The sequence below is a fragment of the Aythya fuligula genome, chromosome 4, assembly GCF_009819795.1.
Source record: "Aythya fuligula isolate bAytFul2 chromosome 4, bAytFul2.pri, whole genome shotgun sequence".
In the NCBI taxonomy this organism is placed as follows: domain Eukaryota; kingdom Metazoa; phylum Chordata; class Aves; order Anseriformes; family Anatidae; genus Aythya; species Aythya fuligula.
Genome location: NC_045562.1, coordinates 61260177 through 61283173, shown reverse-complemented (window position 1 = coordinate 61283173; position 22997 = coordinate 61260177). Strand labels below are relative to the sequence as shown.

At 43.4% G+C, this 22997-nt stretch overlaps 1 protein-coding gene across 9 annotated transcripts in view; it reads right to left on the bottom strand.

Moving 5' to 3' along the window:
- PROM1 (prominin 1) overlaps window positions 1-19964 on the bottom strand; it is a 62093-nt gene extending 42129 nt beyond the window's left edge. For 7 of the 9 annotated variants that reach the window (XM_032187332.1, XM_032187335.1, XM_032187338.1 and 4 more), the window contains exons 1-2: window positions 19843-19903; window positions 14079-14493 (exon numbers count right to left, since the gene is read on the bottom strand). In XM_032187332.1, the coding sequence (XP_032043223.1) occupies window positions 14079-14301 (223 nt within the window). In that variant the 5' untranslated portion in view covers window positions 14302-14493; window positions 19843-19903. The other 2 variants (XM_032187333.1, XM_032187334.1) reach the window with 2 other exon arrangements.
- Window positions 19965-22997: the final 3033 nt, after the last annotated feature.

Here is a 22997-nt window from a genome sequence, read left to right as displayed (position 1 = left end):
CTATATTTGTTTAAATCTATATACCTTCCAAGCAAGTAAATTTAAGAAAGGTTTGGTGCATGAAATATGTAATACAATGAATTTTCTCTGCAGCTAGATTTAGCAAGCAGAAGAAAAGGGCTAAAATAACCCTTTTGTTTATATACATATTCAACCATTTAACACCATGAAACACCCAGCTTCTGCACCCCTTAGCCACACCAAAGGCCCAGCTTCTGCACCCCTTAGCCACACGAACTGCTACAGACTGCCTGCAGGACAAAGATGGGGGCTGATTGCCCAGGGATGCTGCAGCATCACCCTCCTGGCCTCTGCTCCACAGCCCTGACTGCCAGCCTGCTTCTGCCTTGGAGCCGCCCTTGCAGTGGGAAAGGGTTGGACCCAGACACCTCCAGAGGTCCCTTCTCATCCAAGCTGTTCTAAAATTATCCTACAATAATGCCAACTTTTTATCATAAATTATTTAACAGTGGGGTGACAGCACTGCCAGGAGGCATGTAAGGAAGATGGTTTTTATTATTGACAAAGGCTTCCTTTGATACATTTCCTATTGTGAATCAGTACAAGCTACAATTTAAGAAGCAGTAGCCTGTCCTGTTGAATAAAAAGTGAGTTTTTAATCAGTTCTTCTACTTGAATGTGTTTGTTCCCTGTCATAAATGAAAATAAGATGTTTTACATAAAGTTTTACACAGATACATACATTTATGGACATCTGTATGTGCGTGTGTGTATACATAAAACTACTGAACAGAACCACAGAGCAGTTGAGGATGGAGATCACCCAGCCCAAACCCCAGCTCAGAGCTGGGGCACCTACCACAGGTTGCTCAGGGCTATACTTAGTCAGGGCTTGATCATCTTCAAGGACAGTACCCAACATATAAAATAAATACATAAATATATATCCCAAACCCCTCTCATTACCTGTGATACACTTAATTTGCTCAACGTATTCCTGATTCACAGCTGTTATTTATACCCTTTCCATATTTTATACCCTGACAGTCAAAAAAAAATGACAGAACTGGAATACACTATGACAAACTGGTGCAGGAAATGGCACTTCGTGTGTTTATAAAATTTGGAGGCTCTAAAACCTTTTAATCAGAAACTAAAGCACCTTTAGGTTTATAGTAAACAAGAATGCCTGAAAACAGGTACACGAAGTTCCCACATGGATTTCATTAGGTATTAAATAGTGAGAGAAATAACGGGTTTCATGTCATACACACCACGATGACTACTATTACACAGCCCGTTTTTTAACTCAATTTCAGAATGTGAGTTTTCCCTGCTGAATAAAGACTTACTACTTACATTACTTGGTAAAGATTTTTTTTTCCAGAAGTAATTTGAAGCTTCAGGGTGTTTTTCTCACCAGGCAGCACACAACGGTTGACCATTCTTTACAATGAATTTACTATTTCAATAGCCCTCGGTATCAACTGTTAGACGTATTCCCAGTTAATTCATTTCAAATGAAATGTGGAAGTCATGTAAGTATTCCCATAAAAAAAATACTACTGGCTAAAACCAAATGTAAAATTACCTTCAGTTACCCACCTCCACATCTGTAGGCACAAACATGCCTCAGAGTTTTTCAGGATCAAGAATTTCCCTCTCAAGTTGCATGCACATTTACTACAGCAGTGCTCAAAGGTTAAGTGGGGGATCACCCTGTGCCCCCGTGTAAAGTGTGCACCAGAAGCATCAAGTTTTCACATATGGCTATGTAGCTCACTGTAGCACAGTGCAGAAACACCTCAGCATACGTTTAATTCACTCAGCTACACAATTTACGTTTGCTTTTATGAAGTGCCTTTTTTCTAGCCTAGCTAGTCTCATCTCTAGCATTCAAATATGTTTTTATTTAAAACGGAACTAAGGTTACTCCACATGATGCTATTCTGTGTCATCAGCAGAGTACCTCACAGCTGATCTGACACCTTGAATGTGATTTCTGTTTCAGACATAAAAGCGCTAAGCAGGTGTGAGAAAGAGCAGTGTCCTCTATTTTCAAATTAACTGGATTACTTCTGAAATTTTGGCTTGACCAGCTGCACACATTGTTTCACAGGACCAGTAATCTGAAGCTTTAGCACAGAACGCATTTCATCACTGGGGTTAAAGAGATTTACCTTGTGAGGCTCATTTACACGGCTAATTACATTACTGCGTTGCACTGTCTCCTTCCTGCTCTCATCTCACATGCGAAATGCTATCTGCCCTGGTTAAATCTAACCAGCCAGATGAATTATTCATTTACCAATGTAATTTGTCATGAAGAAACAGTCCCCACCTCCTGCGCTGCATGAGGATCGTGCACATAGGCCCAATACTGTATTTCTCAGACAAGAAAATGAGGTTACCACTAGGCCTGCTTCTTAGAACTACTTGACAGAAAACAAAAGCAAAAATAACACAGATTTAAAAATAAGCTCTCTGGCTATTAAGTACCAACATAAATTAGTTATAAAGGCTTCTGCCAAGAAAGCTTTTCAAATCTAGGTGACAAGAAAACAGCTGGAGTAAAACCTTTGGGAACACTGTGCTTGATCTTCACTCAAACAATTCCATTGAGCCAGTTCGGTTATAGTGCAACTCCTGCATTAATCAAATTATGCCAGAAATTAATTTATCCTTTTAAGCATAATATAACATATTAGGCTTCTATTCTGAAAAAGACTTCAAGCAAACCAGTAAGTACCATGACTGAAGCATTCAACTCACGCTGAATGGAGATCTTCAGAACAATAGGGGAGAATTATATAGATAATACACATGATAAGTTAATAACTGCTTTCATGCCACCTCATTCTAACTCATATCACAATATTTCATCCCACTCCCCTTCATCTCTAACAGATAAGAGTCAGTGGACTATGGATTCACTGCACAGTTCAGCGTGTTTCTGAATATGGGTCAGTTTGATCCCATTTACTGTCATGAAAAAATAGCAATAATTAGTCTGAAATTAATGAATTAAAATAGCTTCAAGCTTTTTTTTTTTCCCCTCTCTAATTATGACACAGAATAAAAAACAACCCTTGCAAGTCCAAGAAAACCAGAAAAGCTTGATAATGTCTGGAATGTTATATGAGATAAAAATCTCTTGGGTGTTTTATAGCAAGTTTTATCGCAAGCTTACTGACATTTTAACATACTTGCTTTGACCTGAGCACTCAGACAAGTCAAACGCTCTCAGAGACATGGTCTGATTTTTGTGTGGTCCTGTGCAGAGCCAGGACTTGGACTCAATGATCCTTGTGGATCCTTTCCAACTCAGGATATTCTGTGATTCTACAATTTCAGTCCTACAACGATCACGCAGCTCTGGCTCCACTGCAGGGCTAGGTGGGAGTTCAGAAATGGTGACAGCAGGAGAACCCAACATGCATATTGATGCACAGTGTCCTGCCATATTCCTCACCCCATGACACCTTTCCTCTTTCTGCAGGGCAAGAAAACTCACTCTTTATATGAGATAGGAAGTTGCGGAGGTGAGGAGATCTTTCCCCAAGAAATACATACTAAATTGCCTAATTATTTTAATTTCTCATTTCATCTGCAATGCAAGTTTGACTTTTCACCCTCTTCTGCCTTCAGTATGCTGCTTCCTCTCACCAACACCATTATCTCCCATTCTCATTCCCTCACTTTAATTGCATGGTGATCAAAAGCAAGAGAAAGATGCTACATTCCCAGCTTATCCTGGACTACTCTGAATCTGTATCAAAATCCAGCAATGCACAAAATGAGACAGAAAGCAAATATGTAGTAAGTGCATGTAGTAAGTAATCATGGCTGAAAGAACAGAATGCCTAGAAATGAGGCTTAGCTTATACAGTGAGGGGTGATGTGAGAGGGGTCAGGCTGCAATATGAAATGGCTGAAGAGACGGATGAACAGCTGTGAGCAGCATCAAAACTGTAGGAGTGGTCTAATCTGGGTGAGTTTTAATCAGAGCGCAGGTAGGACCAGGTGCAGTGCAATTGCTGGAGATGTGGAACTGCAGGGCAGCCAACAGCTGCCAAGCACGCATCCTGCAACAACAAGGATGTGAAATATCCGGGACTCTCTTTACACCCTACTGACAGAAAACAATTGTTATATGGAAGAAATTACACAGTGGTGGATTAGATAAGTGACAGTATGAATTTCATTCATTCACAGAAAAAGTTCCCTAATTTCCTCAAAGCATGGATGAAAGGACAGGAGTTCTATAAATTTAGCTTCCTCAAGGTTGTTATTACTCAGGAAGACCAACCAAGTAATTTTGTCTTCCACAAAAATGTTCTCAGACCTTACAGCTACCCCAGGCTGAATTTACCACCACCACCGCCCCCTTTTTTTTTCGGTGCTTTTCACGAACATATGCGGACAATGTTAAAGAGCCTGGCCAGAAAATAAATTTAAAGTTAATATATATATATATATATATGTATATATATATATATATATATATATATAAAAAGCCACAGCCACAGTATTGACTGTTATACTACATCTCTAAAATGAAAAATTTCTCCTTTGAAAATAACCTTTGCAGGGACTTTTTAGCAGTTCTTTGCTACAAAGAAACTTCTGTTCTTGCTGAAGTTTTGGAAAAAGAACAAAAAGAGAGAAGCCTTTAGAAAAATCTCTGCTTAGGAGTTTGCAATAAATTTGCATATATCATGCAGACAGAAAGTCAAGTATAAAGCTTTGAAGAAGTATCTGCACAGAAAGTGCATCGTCTCATTTTCTGAACACAATGAAACTTCTGTAGAGCATTGTTTGTGCCACTGCAGCTATTTTTTGCCATTAATTTTGTTTGTAGTAGCTACCTAAAGTTCTCTCTAGGCCACCATCTGGCAAGGATTTACAACAGATTACAGGAAAAGATTTAACTTGGTACACTGTATATGCTTGTCTGTTTGAGCATACTGCAGAGCAATTTCTTGATAGTTCAAGAGTTGTGTAACATATTGGACTTGTAATTTTTATCAAAATAGTAAATACCTTCATTATAGAACAATTGTGGTTTTCCTGCTCTTCACTTCTCTCAGAAGTTCCCACAAACTGATGGAAGCACAGAAAATCCTGTCTCTGTATTGCGTAACCTGAATTGTTGGAAATATGAGTGCAGATAATTGGGAGTGACACGCTGGCACCCTGCTGGTACCAGCTTTTACTTACCTCAGTAAGTGGCTTTCTGCAGCTTTACTGTGATTTCTCAGCATTTCCTCTCTTTGTTTTTCCATTTCTGCAAGGACCAGAGTCTTCCACATGTTTGATAATGGTGGCACACACGATGGTTCAAAACACTATAAGAGATCACCCCTTCACTCAAAAAAAAATCAAAAGTTGCTACTTTGAAGAAAGGCTTCAGCTTTGTACAAATACAGGTGTCAGCTTTCATCTTTTGTACCTGAGCATTCTTCAGCTGCGTTAAACACCCAAAGCAATTAAAATTAACTCTTTTTAGATGAGAAGAAATATATCTGCATATTAAAAAAAAAAAAAAGCAAAGCAGGATTTGGATATTGTTGTTTGTGTTTTTTTTTTTTTTTTTTTTTTGGTGACTGATAAGAAGAGTTTGTTGCCCTGGAAAAGACAATCTAAGCAAATTGTCAGAGAAGAAAAAAAATGAAAGGGCTAGGCTAATGTTGTGTAATTATGAAGGCCCATAACAAAGTAAAGCAAAGTCAAATGCCTGCTCTTCCAACAGCAGGCAGCATCCATACAGTATCTCACATTAATTCAAATTGCTTTATAAAGATGACGAAGGAATTAAGACTCCTCACAGGCTTTTGAGAACATTACTCCAGTAAGTTCAGTAGAGGGATGGTTGGACCAGATGCTCTTGGAGGTCTTTTCCAACCTTTATGATTCTATGACCTCCTCTCTCCCTATACATTTCACAAACTGCAAGTTAGAAGAGAGAATGAGGTTCAACACTTTGTTGATAGAAAAGCTTATACAAATAAAATGGAGGGGCAGGATGGGCAACAGAGTAAGTGCCACTGTGGGGCCAGGAAAAACATGGAGTCTTGGCTGAATGGCCTGAAAACCCACCTGATGTCTGCAATCAAGGAAAACTTTCAAGGAGGTTCACACATGATACACGTTACCAGAGAATCGGCTGACCCAAAACCTATTCCGTCCGGATTCTCACCATATGAGATGTTGGCAGGTATGCTCTGGAAGTCTCAAACAAGGTTTCATACTTCAGTGTTTCAGATTTCCTGACTACAAGTTTGTTACCAGAGGGAGGGACACAAACTACTCCTCTCTTCATGTGGTGCATTCTCAGACTGCAACTGCACACTGGCCTCTGAAAGGGAAAACTTGGGCTGATGCTCAACATGCTTACCTCTTTGCCATGAAATACTACATGGTTGGCCAACCTTTTAGAGATGCAAAGAAAAATGAATGCACAGAGAATTTAAAGAGTTTAATTCAGTGTTTTACTGTAATTGCTGGTGCATAGACTCCACACTACGTTCAACAGAAATAGTGCTACCTGCTCGTACACACTGCACACAGTAGTACTGCCTGTCTCAATACATGCATTTTTAGGAGATGGTACCTTTTTCCAAAAACAAGCTGTAGTGGGTTTACGTGGCAAGGTTTTGGTAGCAGGGAGCCATAGGGGTGGTTTCTGTGAGAAAGATCTAGAAGCTGCCCCATGTTTGGGAAGGGCCCCATTGTTTTCCAGATCCGAGCCAATAAGCGATGTTGTTTTGCGCCTCTGTGAGAGCATATTTAAGACAGGGAAAAAACGCTGTGCCACACAGCAGCCGGGAGAGTCAAGGGAGTGGGAGAACAGCCTTGCACCAAGGTCAGTGTAGAAGGAGGGGGAGAGGTGCTCCAGGCGCCGGAGCATAAGTCCCCTGCGGCCTGTGGTGAGGACCATGGTGAAGCAGGATGTCCCCCTGCAGCCCATGGAGTACCACGGTGGAGCAGGGTTCCACGCTGCAGCCCGTGGAGGAGACCACGGTGGAGCAGGTGGCCCTGCACCGACGGAGGCTGCCGCCTGTGGAAGACCCCTGCCGGAGCAGATTCCGGGCCGGACCTGTAGCCCGTGGAGAGGAGACCACGCAGGAGCAGGTGATCTGGCAGGAGCTGCTGCCCGTAGGGGAGCCAGGTTGGAGCAGTTTTCTCCTGAGGGATGGACCCCGTGGTACGGACCCATATCTGGAGCAGTTCTGGAAGAGCTGCTGCCTGTGGGAAGCCCACGCCGGATCAGTTCATCAAGGACTGCATCCCGTGGGTGGGACCCCACAGCACAGGGGACGAGAGTGACCGAGAAGGAGCGGCAGAGAAGAAGTGCTGTAGACTGACCATAACCCCCATTCCCCGTTCCCCTGCGCCGCTCGGGGGGAGGAGGTGGAAAAGGGTGGATGGGGGGGGAAGGTGCTTTTGGTTTTTTTTTTCCCTTTGTTTTCTCACTTCTCTCGCTTGTTAGTTGTAGGCAATAAATCTTACTATCTCCTTATGCCGAGTCTGTTTTGCCCGTTACAATAATTATTGCGTGATTTTCTCGTCCTTATCTCAATCCTTGAGCCCTTTTCACATATTTTCTCCCCATTCCTCTTTGAGGAGGGGGAGTGAGAGAGCGGCTGTGGTGGAGCTCGGCTGCCCACTCGAGCGGAACCACGACACAAGCAAACAAATAAGAAAACACACCACTTCATTTTTACCTAGAATGATAAGCAAATGGCAAAGTGAGTGCCTATGATGATACCATCCTGTACCTTGCACTCCTTCCCTCCTTGCAGCCACAGCCGCTGGATCGGGCTGCACTCAGCCCTCAGCCCTTGCACTGCTGCAGGGATCGCTGCTTCATCGGCCACTTCTGAGCAGCCTCCCCATGGAAAATAGCGCAACTCCCTCAAGCTCCGCTCAGGGTTCATTTTCATTAATTTCTCACTTCTGTCTTAATATTATTGAAGTTATAAGGCCGGGCTAGATGGGGCTTTGAGCAACCTGGTCTAGTGGGAAGTATCCCTGCCCATGGCAGGAACATCGGGATTGGATGATCTTTGAGGTCCAGTCCAACCTAAACCATTGCATGATTCTAAATTGTGAAGCTGAATTGTCATTTTTCAATTACTGTAGAAGCATGGATTTGTCCCAGGCACAGCTGGCACGTAGCATTAAATGAGATCAGGGAAAGCACTCAGGATACTGTGGAGAAAGGATTCCAGGTGTTCGTAAATCTGAAAATCTTGCATTAATCATAGGTGCTACAGTGGTTAAAACTGACTTGCATATTGTCTACCTACTACCTGTGTCTAAAAGAACTGTTAGTGTCTGCAACCACATTTTTCTATGGTGGCTCCCAGCAGATGATCTGTTTAAGCCTCCCCAGAACCTGTCTCCTCCCCATCCACAAAACATCCTTTACACAAGCAATCTGTTAGGTAGTCTACAGTTTTGGAGTAGTTTGTGGAAAAAAAGAACTATGCTCCTAACATAAAAAGCATACTTTAAATATGCTTTTTTTTTTTTTTCCTTCTCAGAAAGTATTTCAGTATTATTCCTTGTTTACATATGTGTATCATCAAGTGGAGCATCTCTTGACTTCCCAGCATGAAATGAGCAATGATCTTTTAAACGCTCTTTCCTTAAGCGTATGTGAGTGGGCAGAGAAAAGAAGATGCTAATTTATCTTGTATCTTCCTGCTGTTCAGTATTCCACAGTATTTCTAACCTTAGACACAAGGCATCTCTTTCAACGTATACCCCACAAGACTAAATAAAGGCGCTCTGTAAATCCCCCCACTTATTCCAGTTCTACCCAAACCACTACCACTGCTACTTGCTGTATACAGCCCCTACCACCGAAACCTGCATTTTTGATAAACACGCTTTGGCTACCACCTTAAATTTGTGTCACACTTCTAGCCACAGCACTAAGAAGAACAGTACCAGGACGTGGTGAAGGCAGTGACTACATCTCACTGAAGCTGTCATTTCACAACCCAGCTTAGCCAATTTAACAGCTACCTTACTCTAAGGCTTGCTCTCCTTCCTGCTTGCCTCCTGCACCAGCAATTGCATCTGTGCTCCCAGTCCAGCTCCAGGAGGCAAGTGTTAAGAAAACCAACCCAGGAGCATGGGGGGTAGCTGTCAAACAGTAGCTCAGAAAAGCAGTACATCACATCAGCATGGTTCTGCGTCTGAAATAATACTGAGAACAACTTTGCACAACTGGAAAAAGGTTTTACATTTTTACAAAAGGTTGTAATTGTTTTGGAAACCTGAGCACCGTACTATGCTGATGAGCTGCAGCATCTGCACGTAAGCCAGAGCTTGAATGCAGTTCTTGGACATGGCCAGCGCCTCCAGAGTCTCGGACCTCAAACCAAAAGGACATCACTAGCCATGCACGGCTGTGTTTAGCTCCAGTGCTGCAACACCCAGACACGCGTGCATCTCATGCAGGCAGTGCTGAGATGCTTGTGCAGATGAGGCAAGGGTGTTAGTGTCAAGTATCGTATTTAGTCTACTATTAAACTGAAACTGCCAAAAATGGAAAGGCTTCCTAAACCTGTCCTGTTCAGATACTAATCGGAAAACCACAGATGGTTTATCCTTTCTCCTTTGCACAGATGCTTTTTTTCATACAGGAACCGTGGAAGACTTATTAGTAACAGGACACAAAAGCAAAGTGGAACTGGACAAGCAAGAAGTAAACTTCTTTGCAAAAAAAAAAAAAAAAAGTTTATTTTATACGAAAAATAAAAATTTTGAGTTTTATCTGTGGGGGGTGATAAAGCCTTTTGATGGTTTGCTTTAGAACCTCAACTCTAACACATCTGATGTATTAAATTCCCCACAATATCCTCAGTGTTCATCCAACCTACCTCCAAGAGGGTTTTACTTATGATTTTTCTATTACAGCTACACTAGCTAGACACAGTTTATTTTCACATAAAATTGTGTGTGTTTTTTTTTAACGTCAAATATATTACACTTGCTGAATACACTCGTGTGGGATACCAGTTTCAGAGATAAGGAACACAAGACTAACTTGCTAAACTTGATTTGCAGCTGCTTTAAAAGACTGACCAGGCGAGGAAAAGGGAAGAACAACAGGGGTCAGAGCCAGGACTCGCACTAAAACAGACCAGCGCTGCTCTTCAGTCAGATCCTCAAACTGCTCAACAGGTGAGACTCTGCAGACAGAAAGAATTGAGGGATGTAGTCCAGGTCTCAACACAGCTTGCTGTTCTTCTTCCCCACAGATAAACAGCACACTTAATGGTATGCTTTGCCCAGGAAGTAGATGCACTCAGGTTTACATGAAAGCTTTCCTCCCACTTCAGCAGGAACAGAGCAATCCAGACTAAAAAGCAGAAGCTGGAACAAAGCAGTTGTAATTTAAAGCAAGTGGCACAAGAGTCCAGCAATACGCTCAGATACAATACAACAAGGTAAACATGCCTTTAAGTTTTTGCCTTATTTCATCCAAAAAGAGAAGGAACTTTATTCCCAGCTTGTTTCTTTTGTGAACTCTTCACGCTTTAGTTACAGGACACAAGCTGTGAAAGTGAAGATTTGTTGTGCACGTCCTGCTGGCAAGTGGAATCTCGGATTAAAATCGTCTTAACGGCAACTAACAACCAGTTTCCAGGGGAACAAAGACAAAGCCACGCTAAGATATTCAGAGCAGCCGGACCCATGCCCTTTCCACGCTAAGTTCCCACCTGAAGGTCTCCAGCCCAACAGGTGACACGCACCACGTCACAACCATCAGTCAACTTAACTCTGCTAATAACTTAATGCTTCGCTGTGCAACAGATTCTAAGTAGGACAGAGGCTTGTTTGTGTAGATGTCCTCCTAGCTGGGTGATGCAAGCAACCTGCAGTTTTCCTATTATCTATGTACTGTGAGCGATGCTGTTAACAGTAAAGAATAACGATGCTCTATCCTGCACTGTCTTCAACAACAGAAACAGAGAAAGCAAGGCACAGTGAGGCTGAAGAGACCTCCTGTATGAGCATCACGTAGCAATCCAGTTCAAACAGTCCCTTCCACTCCAGTGTATCAGCAACTCATAGAGGAGGCTGCCTCCCTTCTTAACAGCTTATGCTGCAGAGTAAGTGACTCCCATTTACACCAGCACATCATCCAGCGAGAGCCAAAGTATTTGACTGATGGAGTTGAAAGCAGAATCCATTCACAGGCACTGAAGCATTGCAGGCAGATATCCTTGTTCATTTTTTAAACTCATTTCCTGCCATACCCAAGGAGCACAGCGCTGTTCTTAAAGATCCAGCATCTGAAACAAACCAAAAGAGCTCCAGTTCCTCGCCCAGGCTCTGTTAGTGTGCTTTACTCAGGCCCTACGTTTAATCCTATTAATAACTTACCCATTAAATCTGAACTTAGATTAAGCTGTATGTCTGCAAACCTCATGGCATGAGCAACATGCTTAATTAGAAGCTGTTTATCAAATAATTACTCAGATTTAATTAACAAATACAAAAAAAATCAACTATTTTGTTTTAAAATTTGAAAGTGATTGCTCTATTTAAAGTAACTAATAAGAACATTTAAATAATTTTTAAGACTTAATAGCAGGCAAATGAACAACTTAAGAACAATTTTTCCCAGAGACTCTCATGTACTTCATGTTTTGCTTTAACCACAAGCTATAAAGCTCATGCTAGTTTTATTTCCTAAAGGCTTACTTGGTACTGAAGGACTGTAGATGTTACACTGTAACATCAGAGTGCTACTGCAAGCACAAAAATGACTTGCAAAGGCAGGAATATCTACATGCAGTTAGACAAACCTGTCACTTTTTTCTTTTTCCTCCTAGCTAAGCGTACTAAGAGTAGATTGGAAAACCAAACATTAAGTACTTCCAAGTACTAGGGAAAATATATAAGACTACTAAGATCAAAGTTAGAAGTGAGCGATGCAGAGTCCTGCCTATGAATCACGTTCCTCCTCTATCTTACAGTCACATGCAATATTCTGGGGCATCAACCTGGAACTAACTCTTCTGAAGCACCAGACCAAGTGGGATGACAACATTTGGAATTAGAAGCATTGAAAAGGCTTTCTGTGCACACTTGTGATTATGTTTATTTTCATCTCTGAATCAGAACTAACTCTATTTCAAGTTGGCAGTTGAAAAAATCCAACATTTCAAGTATGTGACTACACCATTAATACATGAACGTGAAAATAGAACAGCATATGGCAAAAGAGATTAAAGGGATTAACCAATTAAATGGTATGACTCAAACTGACATGATCCGCCAAATCTGCATTTTGCAGCGAGGTGTGCAGGGGCATGGGAAAAGGACTTCACCTAAGGAAAACACTGAAAGCCAAACTTCTAAAAATAACTTCTGTGGTTAAGAGAGTCTGCCAGGACACCAGCAGGAATGAGATGTGCGAGATGCTCAAAACTTACAAGGAAAGCAGAAGTGATTTACTTTCGGATGCCTCCCTTCTCTTTAATGCTGGATTTCACAAACACCTACTTACGTGATGCAGAACTTATCACAAGCAGTCCCATGTGACTGTAATCTTGATAGCAAACCGCATACTCAATTATTTATATATTTACGCCACATAATATTAAATCTGACACACAAGACTATAGATCAAATTCCCATTACTATAAAGACACCATAAATATCTCACTGACTTCAAGTTTCCATAATCAAAAGACAGCAAAATATTCAAGCAGGCCTTCAGACCCCACAGAGGCCTTTTTCAGAGAGCTGAATGCAGACATTAACCCTAGCGTATGGGGTCTCACGGGGAGGCAAACAGTTCGTCTGCATATTGAATGGAAGGAAAGAGGCCACAAAAGCAGAGGCACCTGGAAACAGCTCCTCCAGAAGGTGACACCCCATCAGCCGCATGCAACTGGCCTCGCTGCACCTCGTGTAAGACCTGCCCAGAAGGCAAGTTTTGCAGGGAGCAGACCAGGCTTTCACTTTTTGGGTTAACGTCTGGGACTCCAGGAGTTTGTCTAAACACAAGCAATTCATTCAAGTTCATTTGACTTCTTCCATAGCTATCGAAGAAATGGCAAAAATACCAGCAAATAATAGTTGACGAGCATCATACAGGTCTTTAACCAAAGAAGTTGCTTTTAAATCCTTTAGTAATTTAAAATCTTAACATAATTGTATACACTAGAAAGTAATTTAAGCTTCTTTTATACACAGTTACAGCTAAAACACCAAAAGGAATCAGTAACAAGCCAAAGCCATTCTTAGGTTATTAAAATTTCACCTCAGTATAATTTTAAAAGCCAGTATTATACAAACACATTAGCATTTTCTTTTAACAGCTAAATGAAACAAAAAGCATGCTGAAAATTGACATTACTGCAACTATAAAATCCACAAACACACAGATCCCAAAAGCACGTTTCAAGCAATGCAACCTCGATAAGCACACACTCTTCTGATATCCCAACATTCCCTTCAGAAGAGACAATTTAGTAAGAAAGGAACGGGGGCTGGGAACATAAATGCAGTTCCAGTTTTCACTTCGGCTCACAAAGGAACAAGAAATTGCATGCCTGTGTAAAGGAACTGCCCTTATATGAAAGTTGACTGTTGATGCAAATATGGAAACAAATGAAGTTTATTTCAAGTTGCTAAGTTTCTATGATCCTTCCTAGGCTACATCAATAATACTGTGCTAAATAAATAAATAAATAAATAAATAAAGCTTGCCACAATATGAAAATCCCAGAGACCTGCCTTTTAAGAATTTCATATTAAACAGAAAACAAGTTATGCTTTACTCTCACCCCATGCTTCTGAGCATAAATAAGTAAAAAAACAGTCAGGAAAAATAGGCTCAAATACATACATGACAGCTTTGAGATATGAGAGAAAAGTACTGTGAAATTTCATTAACATTTCATTTTCATTAATAGCCTCCAACTATGCACAGCAGAAAAACGTGTTGTTTTATAAGGAACTGTACACATTCCCAGGTCACATCATATGCTACTAATCAAGCCCTTGCTATCACATGCTTCCAAATTATGGTCTTGGTATCGGTAACAAATCTGAACATAAAATTACCAAGTTTATCGACTTACCTTGAGGAAAAGGATTGGGCTGCACTAAATACAGGAAAGCGTGGACTATTTTAAACAAAATTCCTATTGGCCCGGGTTCGTGGTATGCACCTGTATCATACGTCTTGGCAGGTACAAATCCAAAATCCAAAGTCCCAGGAGGCGGTTTGTATATAGGCTGCACCTCTGAAACAGTACTTCCACAAAACAACAGCAGCAGCAGCAGACAGAGTTCCACAGCCATGGCTAGCAGTATTCATAAAATTTGAGGTAGAGGTATTTGTCCCACCAAACCTAGAAATCTTCAGTACATTCACTCGGGGGTTAGCTTTCTAGGCAGTAAAATGCTGGTGTCCTCACACCTTTTATTCTTTAATGTCTTCTTGTCCTGGAGTGGTATAGAAGCCTCTCATGGAAATGACTCAGCGCACCATCTCTGGAAAAAAAACACAAAACAGCTTGTTAAGGTGTGAACACACAAATAAGAAAGTGCAAGATACCTGCAATTTTCTGCATAAGTTGAACATATCGGGTGTAAAACCAAGCTTGGTAGGACAGAAAAGAGGAAAAAAAAAAAAAAAGGACTGAAGTTTGTGAATCAAATGGTCTACTGCACACACTGTACTTGAAAGAGGGATAAGTACAATTATGCATAGTTCCAGGTCAATGAGTTTTCAAAAACAAAGCAGAGCGCTGGGACAGCTCCAAGAGAAACAAACACAATTAAAGGTACAAACATACGAATTGTAGCTCTGACTAAACACAGTATGCCATGCGACAGTAACTGCAATGTGTGATTAACCACCACCTGCTGTTACTCCAGTTGATGGCAATTATTGGCCATATCCTTTGGGTTCTTTAATCTGTAACTTTCCAGTTTGTAGGACTCCCATTTTCCTCCCCATGCACGACCTAGAAGAGGGCATCTCTGTGACACCTGTTTCACAACTAAAGCCAGAGACTGTATCTCAGTTTAAGCCCCCATTCTTTTAACCATAACTTTTCATCACTGAAAACGGGTAAAAAAAATAATTTAAAAATACAATAAAATCCATCACCCTCCCAGAAGATAACTGTGTGTGTCAGCCATTACTTTCTCTTAACTCCAAACACTGAAAGGTTCTCCTTAGGAGCTCGAGCAGTCAACAGTTGTTATTAATTGCTTGCTAAAGCTGAGTGCACTAAGGTGACTTTGGCTGCTTACGCATCTTTAAGAATGTTGTTGAATCGGCAAAATCACAGCAGTTTCATCAAGTGCTTCTTAAGAAAAGTAAACAGGAACCCCTCAGGTTTCCAACAAAACATCTGGACCAGAACGCCACCAGTGGGGACGCCTGGGGACACACTGCCCCTGACAAGATCCCTACTTCAAACCGGGGAGCCCCCAGCACAAGCTGCCTCTGCTCAACAAGCCTCTGCTGCCAGTTCCAGCAGCGCTGCCCGATGGAAATGTTGTTCAGATCACTCACTTGCAGAAAAGATGGCAAAGCAATGCAAACACCTCTGGCCTCAGCCAGCCCAAACTCATGCCAACATCCTCACTTGCGAGGTGCTCCCAGGTCAAAGGGTCTGAAGACAGAAACACTTCCACAAGTTGGTAGCAAGGTGAGATTTGGTCCCTCCCACACCTTACAGTCTCTGTAACAACAAAAGCTGCCTTTCCAAAAACTGTAACGACTTGCTAGAACGAACAATGTGGAGGATTCGTTCTCTGCTCTGTCCTGCGTGCACAAGATAGAGCAGCATCAGCAAAGATAAGGGCCTCAGGAATGCAAGGCCGGATCGAAGAATGAGAGACAGTTTCGTTTCCCTGAAGCCCAGTCTAGCTAAAAACAAAACCTCACAGCTATTTTTTCCCCCTATGGCTAGTGAAAACCAAGAAAAACACTAATAATCCTATGAATATCAGAGTTACCAAACCTTATTGAAAAAGCCAATGTTAGCAACCATATGTATATGAACACAGAAATGTAAAAACTTAGTCATTAAACCATGAGGATTTCTTATCAGAAAGAGAATGTTAAGTTAAACAATAATGAAAGAAATAACCAGCTCCAACATATTATTTTTCTTCCTTTAATCTTTTCTTGTTATTAGACTTTTTCAGCCTAGAATACATTTTTCAGCAGAAACGACCAGAACTAAGTGCAAAAGATTTTCCTCTTAATGACAGATCAGTGGCAGTTGTACAAGCTTAATAAGATAAAGCTCAACTTGTTTTTCCTAAGAATTTGGATGCCTTCTGAGCCAAGTTGAGCGTTCTGGAAATTCCTAAAGAACCACTCCAATATCCCAGCAAGCCTGAAGCTCACACAAAGTAACTGAGCCTTGACCGCAAAAGTCAAGGAAAACGATACAAAACTGTACAGAAGACACCACACGGAAATGTTTGTTAGGTGTGTATACAAAAGGTAAAATTGGAAGGGAAGTTGACCTAACATAACTGATGTCTTAAGGCAAAGCTAGAAGACTGCACATTTTCTGTAGTGTCTTCTGTTATACCAGAGAAATAGTGGTAGAAGAAAAAGTATATACAACTTCCTTTAACTTAAAATATGATTATTATATTTTTAATAACAATTTAAATCGGACCTAACTGTACAAATAGTTGTCAAACAAAGCACTGTCAAAATGCCCTTCCCATTCAGGAATATCATCACCATGCCTGGCAGAAGTGTAAAGTCAGACATTAGCTGATACAGAATCCTGGCAGTTTTAAGACAAGGACACCACTAAACTTGCAAGGACACTACCTATACTGCAGAGACAAACAATATCCTGCTGAACGGAGACAGACAGCCACCTTCCTATCACAAACACACCACAGAAATCTCCAATTCTACATAATTTTCAGTTAAGCTTTCATAAAGTTCAAGATTCTTCAGAAATCAAGAAGGTGTCTTGTAAGGAAGAATCTGCAGAATTCTTACCAGGCTTTCTCCCTTTATTGGCAAATAAATCACAATACACTTGGTACAGACAGTCTTATTGAACAATTCCTCTAGGCTGACACCAAGTCTTCTCTAAACTACGTAAAGGTTACATTAATAATGAACAGAAAGTTGCAGAAACACTATTAAACCTATAACTCAGAATACCTGTGAGCATTCAGGTATTCAACCTACCTAAAAATAAGTCAGGTATAAAAACCTCCCAGCAGGTATCCTCATCTTGAGATCTGAAACAAACACATAGCTTAGCCGGGAGCATCTTAGTAGTTAAATATGCTAGACAAACAGCATAGAAAATGAAAATCAGTTCATGAAGTTCGCATTTGTGAGAACTGCAAGCATGACATACACACAAGCCAGAAATGTATGAAGAGAAGTGGATAGCAGCTTATGGTAATCTTCCTTGCAGCATGTGGCCATCTCATTTCCTCCAGAACAGCGAGACATCACTGCAGACTGAGCTGTAGTAACGCCTGCCCAGCTCCCCAAGTTCAAGTAAACAGCGAGTGACAAGAAGCTGTGTCAACCTTTCAAGTGTTTCCATTACTGAACTGTCAAGGTGTGTGAAATGAACAAGGCGTTCATTTCATGTTCATTTCATTAGTTTTGACTATAGAATATATACACATATATACCTGCTAACTACTTAGGATACATAGCAATGAAAACTTTCATTTATTTTCTGCGTGGTTTGCAAGCATCCATCTTTAGAAGACTGGAGCTGTTGCTTTTTATTCTGCAGCTGTCACTTAAGCATTCTCCACGCACAAGTCACTAAACTTAATTCCTGCTTTTTTAAAGCACTACTTGTGGACGACACCATCACTGCTTTACCAAGTACGCTGCAGTATTATCACATCTCCAATATATCTTGCTTGGTATTAAAAAAAAAAAAAAAAAAAAAGCAGTATTTTGCAAAACCAATAAAGCTTCCGCAATGCCAGTGCAAGTTTAAGATGTGAAGAGGAGACGAACCAAGAGATGCAGAAGTTCACTATGTGCCTCAGCGATCCATCAACTCCAAGGAACTGAACTGAGAAGCAGCATGATGTCCAGCTCTTTGTTTCAACGGCACTGGCCTCCTCCTATTTAACATTGCAACCCATGCACATACGACGCTGCAGTGCAGTGATGCGAACTACGATTAACCCTGCGAAGTGAAACTCAATCAAGCAGAGGCTCGATTGCTGAAACTCAACGTGGGAGCCTCCTGGCACTGACCCGGGCTGGGACAGTGGAAGCAGGAGTTGTCTGCAGGAAGCCCACCCCAAGGCTGTATTTCTTACATTTCATTAGTCATTTGGAAAGCCATGTCCATAATCCCCTTCAGGGTTCCTGTGAAAGCAGCCACCAGAAGACCTGAAGTAAGGCAGTCACACAGCAGGTAGCTACAGCTGGCCTTTGACTCCAAGGTGTGTATTTAAGAAAAAAAACAACAACACACAAACAAGGCATAACACAGCAAGCCAAGCTGGCTGCTGTCAAGGTAAAATGGTGCAGTTTTCTGTTACAAAATCTCTCCAAAGCCTTCCAAGGATTACAACCTGTTGCCATAGGAGGAGTAAGAAGCAAACAAGCTTAGTAAACACCAGAGGCTGCAGAACAGAGTCCGGCAGCACCAATAAAAACCAAACAAAATCTACACCTCAGGAGGCATCCAACATGATTGCAGGATGCTCAAAACAAAAAAGTGTTCAGGTCAGAAAGAAAAGGACATTCGGGACCCAGGTTGGCTTTGAGCAGCTACCTACTTCATAGTCTGAAATAAATACACATCAAAATTAATTAATTAATTAAAAACCAAACCCCACCGCTTTCACAAGTCACAGCACTTTACAGACAACAGAAAGAGACGCATAAAAATAAAATCCCAAGCGAGTTATCTCCCCCAGAAGATCTGCAGCTCTGATTTTTAGCTGACCGCCTACACGTGCTTTGTTTGCATGGACCAAACACCATCAAAAACACACAGCGTGGTTTCCAGTGGTGCATTTGCACTAGCATTCCTCAAGCGTTCCCATGTGCGAGCGCTCCCCGGCATCTCGTAGGAGATGCTGAAACACCACGCAGCCATCCCAGAGAGGCAGCTCTTCGGCAGAGCTGAAGTGAACGAGGGCGCAGTCTGTGCCCTATAGAGACCACCGAGGGCTCAGTACGTGCCCTATAAAGACCACCGAGGGCTCACCTCTCGCCCTATAAAGACCACCGAGGGCTCACCTCGCGCCCTATAAAGACCACCGAGGGCTCACTTCGCGCCCTATAAAGACCATCGAGGGCTCACTTCGCGCCCTATAAAGACCACCGAGGGCTCACCTCGCGCCCTAGCAGCACCACGCTCGCACCGCAGCCCCAGCTTATGCTCGAGCCCAAGTTTCCCCCCGGCCCTCCCCACGGCTTCTCACCGCAGTGCCCTCCTCCCCGCCCCGCCGCTCAGCCCCGGGAGCCGCAACCGCCCCGCACCGCGGGCACCTCGCGCTCCGCCGCCCGCCCCGGCGGCTCCCCCGCTGCCGGGGTACGGGGAGGAGGGGGCGCAGCCCCTGTAACCCAAAGGGCAGCCCCGGCAGGCCCAGGCCCTCACCGCAGCGCTCCCCCCTTCCCCAAGCCGACCCCCAGAGCCGGCGGCGGGGACGGGCGAGCCCCTCCGCCCGCTCGCAGCCACCATTTCCCCGCCGAGCCTCCCCGCCGCGGAGCCCCCCGCAGCCCCTCCATGAGCGCAGCTCTCCCCACGGTCCCCACCGCCCTCCCGGGGCAAGGGGCTCTCCCTGCCCGCCGCTCTCCGTCCCCTAGCAGGGAAGGGCAGCGACCCGCACCGGGGGACCCCTGCCTCGCCCCACCTGCCCCTGGGGGTGGGGGGGGACAGCGCTGCCCGGAGCCCCCTCCTCAGGCTCGCCGGGCACTCACCGGGCGGAGCGGGGCCGGGGAGATGGAGGCGACCGGGGCACGGCGCGGCTCCGCCTTCCTGAGATGGTGGCGGCGGTGCCGGTGCCGCCCATGGATGGCGGGGGCGGGCTCTGCCCCGCGCCGGGGCTGCGGGACCACCCCGGCGGGCTGCGGGAGGAGAGGGGAGGAAGAGGAGGAAGAGGAGGAGCGTGAGGGGCTTGGCCCCCAGGGGAGAGCCGGGGGGAGGCGGAGGGGGCTTCGCCGTGCCGCCGCCGAGGGCACCCCGGGGGTCTGGGCGGCCCCCAGACCTGTTGCTGCTGCCCGGGCTCTGCAGCGATGTCTCTTAGGATCCCCTCCCCCCCCCCCCCCCCCCCCCCTTTTTTTTTTGGAGTTCAGGCTGTTTTGCGCTTCCTATCAATTCCATCCCTTAAGGTTACTTCCCTCGTTAGCTGCTGTAAGAGCGTCTCGGTTCACCCCTCCCGGGGATGCCCTTATTTCCTGACAAGGTTATCGTGTCTTTTGGGACCGTGGCCATGTTCCTAAGTGACTTCGTTTCTCAGCCCAGCGATTTATTGGTAAGACAAGAAGCTCTTCTACAAGTAACAAGAAGCTCTTTTCCTACAGTAACACACACACTTTCCTCATTTGTCCTCTGTGATTTTATTTGCAGCCTGGATGTTTCAGTGCTGCCCTCCCCATTGCAATATCAAATCACAGAGCCATCTAGGTTGGAAGAGACCTCCAAGATCACCGAGTCCAGCCTCTGACCTAGCATTAACAAGTCCTTCACTAAACCATATCCCTAAGCTCTACATCTAAATGTCTTTTAAGGACCTCCAGGGATGGTGACTCAACCACTTCCCTGGGCAGCCTATTGCAATGCCTCACAACCCTTTCAGATTGTAAGATATGAAAACGATTCCCACGTCTCTTACTAGGCTCTCCATCATGAATTGAGGCAAAGCAAGCAGCTGGACTGGAGGTCCAGGATCATACGGGCTCCTTGGAGAAACTTAAAACGCTGAAGGAGAAGGCACTTATTCTCCCATTTGGCTTTATGCACTGGCAGGTAGAAAGAAAAGGAGGTTTCTGCTGTGGCAGGAGTCTGTCTTGCTAAGGCAAGTTTGGCCAACTCTTGAACAATTTCCCTAGGAGTCCTATTCAACATTGTTGATTTTTACCTACAGCTCAACTCGGGACATTTGCCAGCACTGCCCATCAGAGAACAAGTTGCCACGTTGGCTGTGTGCAGAACACACAACTGTTCAGACCAGGGCAAATCCTGGATTTGTTCAGCAGGAGGATACATAGCGGTACAACCCCAAACGGGACAGAACAGCACAAAGCTCAGCAACAGACTCTTGGCTCAGGTCTTCCTGTAGTCTTCATATACAAGCAGCGTGTCAAAGAGTGGAAATGGTGTAGTTTTGGAAAGACACGGAACATCTTGACAAAAGGACAAGTGTGTTAAATTAGCCAGTTTGTCCAGAAGTACAGCTCCTTTTTTAAACTCTAGATGAAAATTGTTCTAAATACAAGAGAATATTCCTTCCCAATAATGAGCCGTGTGCATCCAAACTATTAATCTGATGAACTGGTGGATTTGATTCCTTGCTCTTGTACAGTGTTAGAACAGAAAAGCCAAGACTCGTTGCCGCTTGACTGATTTAAAATTGCAGAAAGAAGGCATATAGCTATGACAGTAAATATCAGCAAGAGTGGGAGAGTATGCAGGACTTGAAGACAATGTGGAAGAGAAGACCATGGAATGAAAGGTGAGGATATCAAGACCTTCTGGAGCCAAGGACACTAAGATTTATTTTTGGATTACTAATTAATACAAGTACTAGGTTTACCACAGGTTAATGGTAGTAAAAGGCAAAGATATTAAGGTTTTCTTTTGGATTACTAATTAATATGAGTAAAAGGTTCACTCCAGGTTAATGGTAGCTACCACAGGATTTGTAAGTGAGAAATGGCTGTAGTTTGCATAGACAAGGACATGCAGCTAGAGTTACAGGAAAAAGATGCTGGCTTTCACAGAAGATTTCAAACTAAGCTAAATCAAGACCAACTCTGTTGATGGAGGCATTTCTTCAGCAGACTAAGCCAATACCAATTTCCTGATGAGCATTATCTGTTTGTACTAGCTGTCCCACTTTTTTGTGGTTAGGGCTGTTGATATAAGAGACCTAAAGCTTTCCAGGTCTTTTATAATCTGAGTTTCTTTGTAGTATTGGTATCCAGACTGAGACAATGAGTTTGTCTCAGGTCTCTGGAAGTGATAATTTATCGTATTAGGTACTGGAAATGTGTTTTCTGAATAGCACCTGGTTAACATGCCTGAGCTCATCACTGTGCAATGGTACATCAAAGCGTGACCTCTTCAGCTGCCTCCCATTGTGTTGCTGGCAAACCCAAGTGTACGTCTGGCCTGAAAGTGCTCTGAGCAGCTGCTGACCTTTCCTTGATGTTCCTTCCGTGCTAACTGTGTGTCAGGGAGAGGTGGACAACTGTAAAGTGGGAAATACTGCACCAGTGTGTGGTCCTTGCCTTTGCTCCCTGCCATCCAAATCACAGCGGGAACCACTTGGTTGGCTGCACATTTACCTGCTTGACATTTGGCTGGGGGCACTGCGAACTACTTGCTTTTATAAGATTTGCATGCACGCTGTAACGCCGTCACATTAGAAAAGTGGAACATGTAAAAACTGTACACAGTGTTAGCAGGTTCAAAAACCGTCAAGAATACTTGTTTTCCAGGGACTGCATAATTTATTTTTTTTTCCTGTGGTCCTTTGTGTCTCAGTGCAATGGGACTAAAAATCATCAGGCTGCCCTCTAGGATGATTCTTCATGGCCAAAACTTTAAAATGATCTCAGCATTCAGAACTGTGCTCAAATTCCCAGGACGGCCAAAGCCCTAATTGCTGACATTGGTGAGGAAGTCTGTCAAACCACAGCACAGTAGGTGCTAAGGCCGTTAAAAACCTGCTTATACACATCCAAAACAGGAACAGCTGTGTGAAAGAAAACCTGCCCTGTACTTGCTGGTGCTGAGCATTTGAAAATCTGGCTGCATATCAATCATCTCTGTTATCTCAGAGGA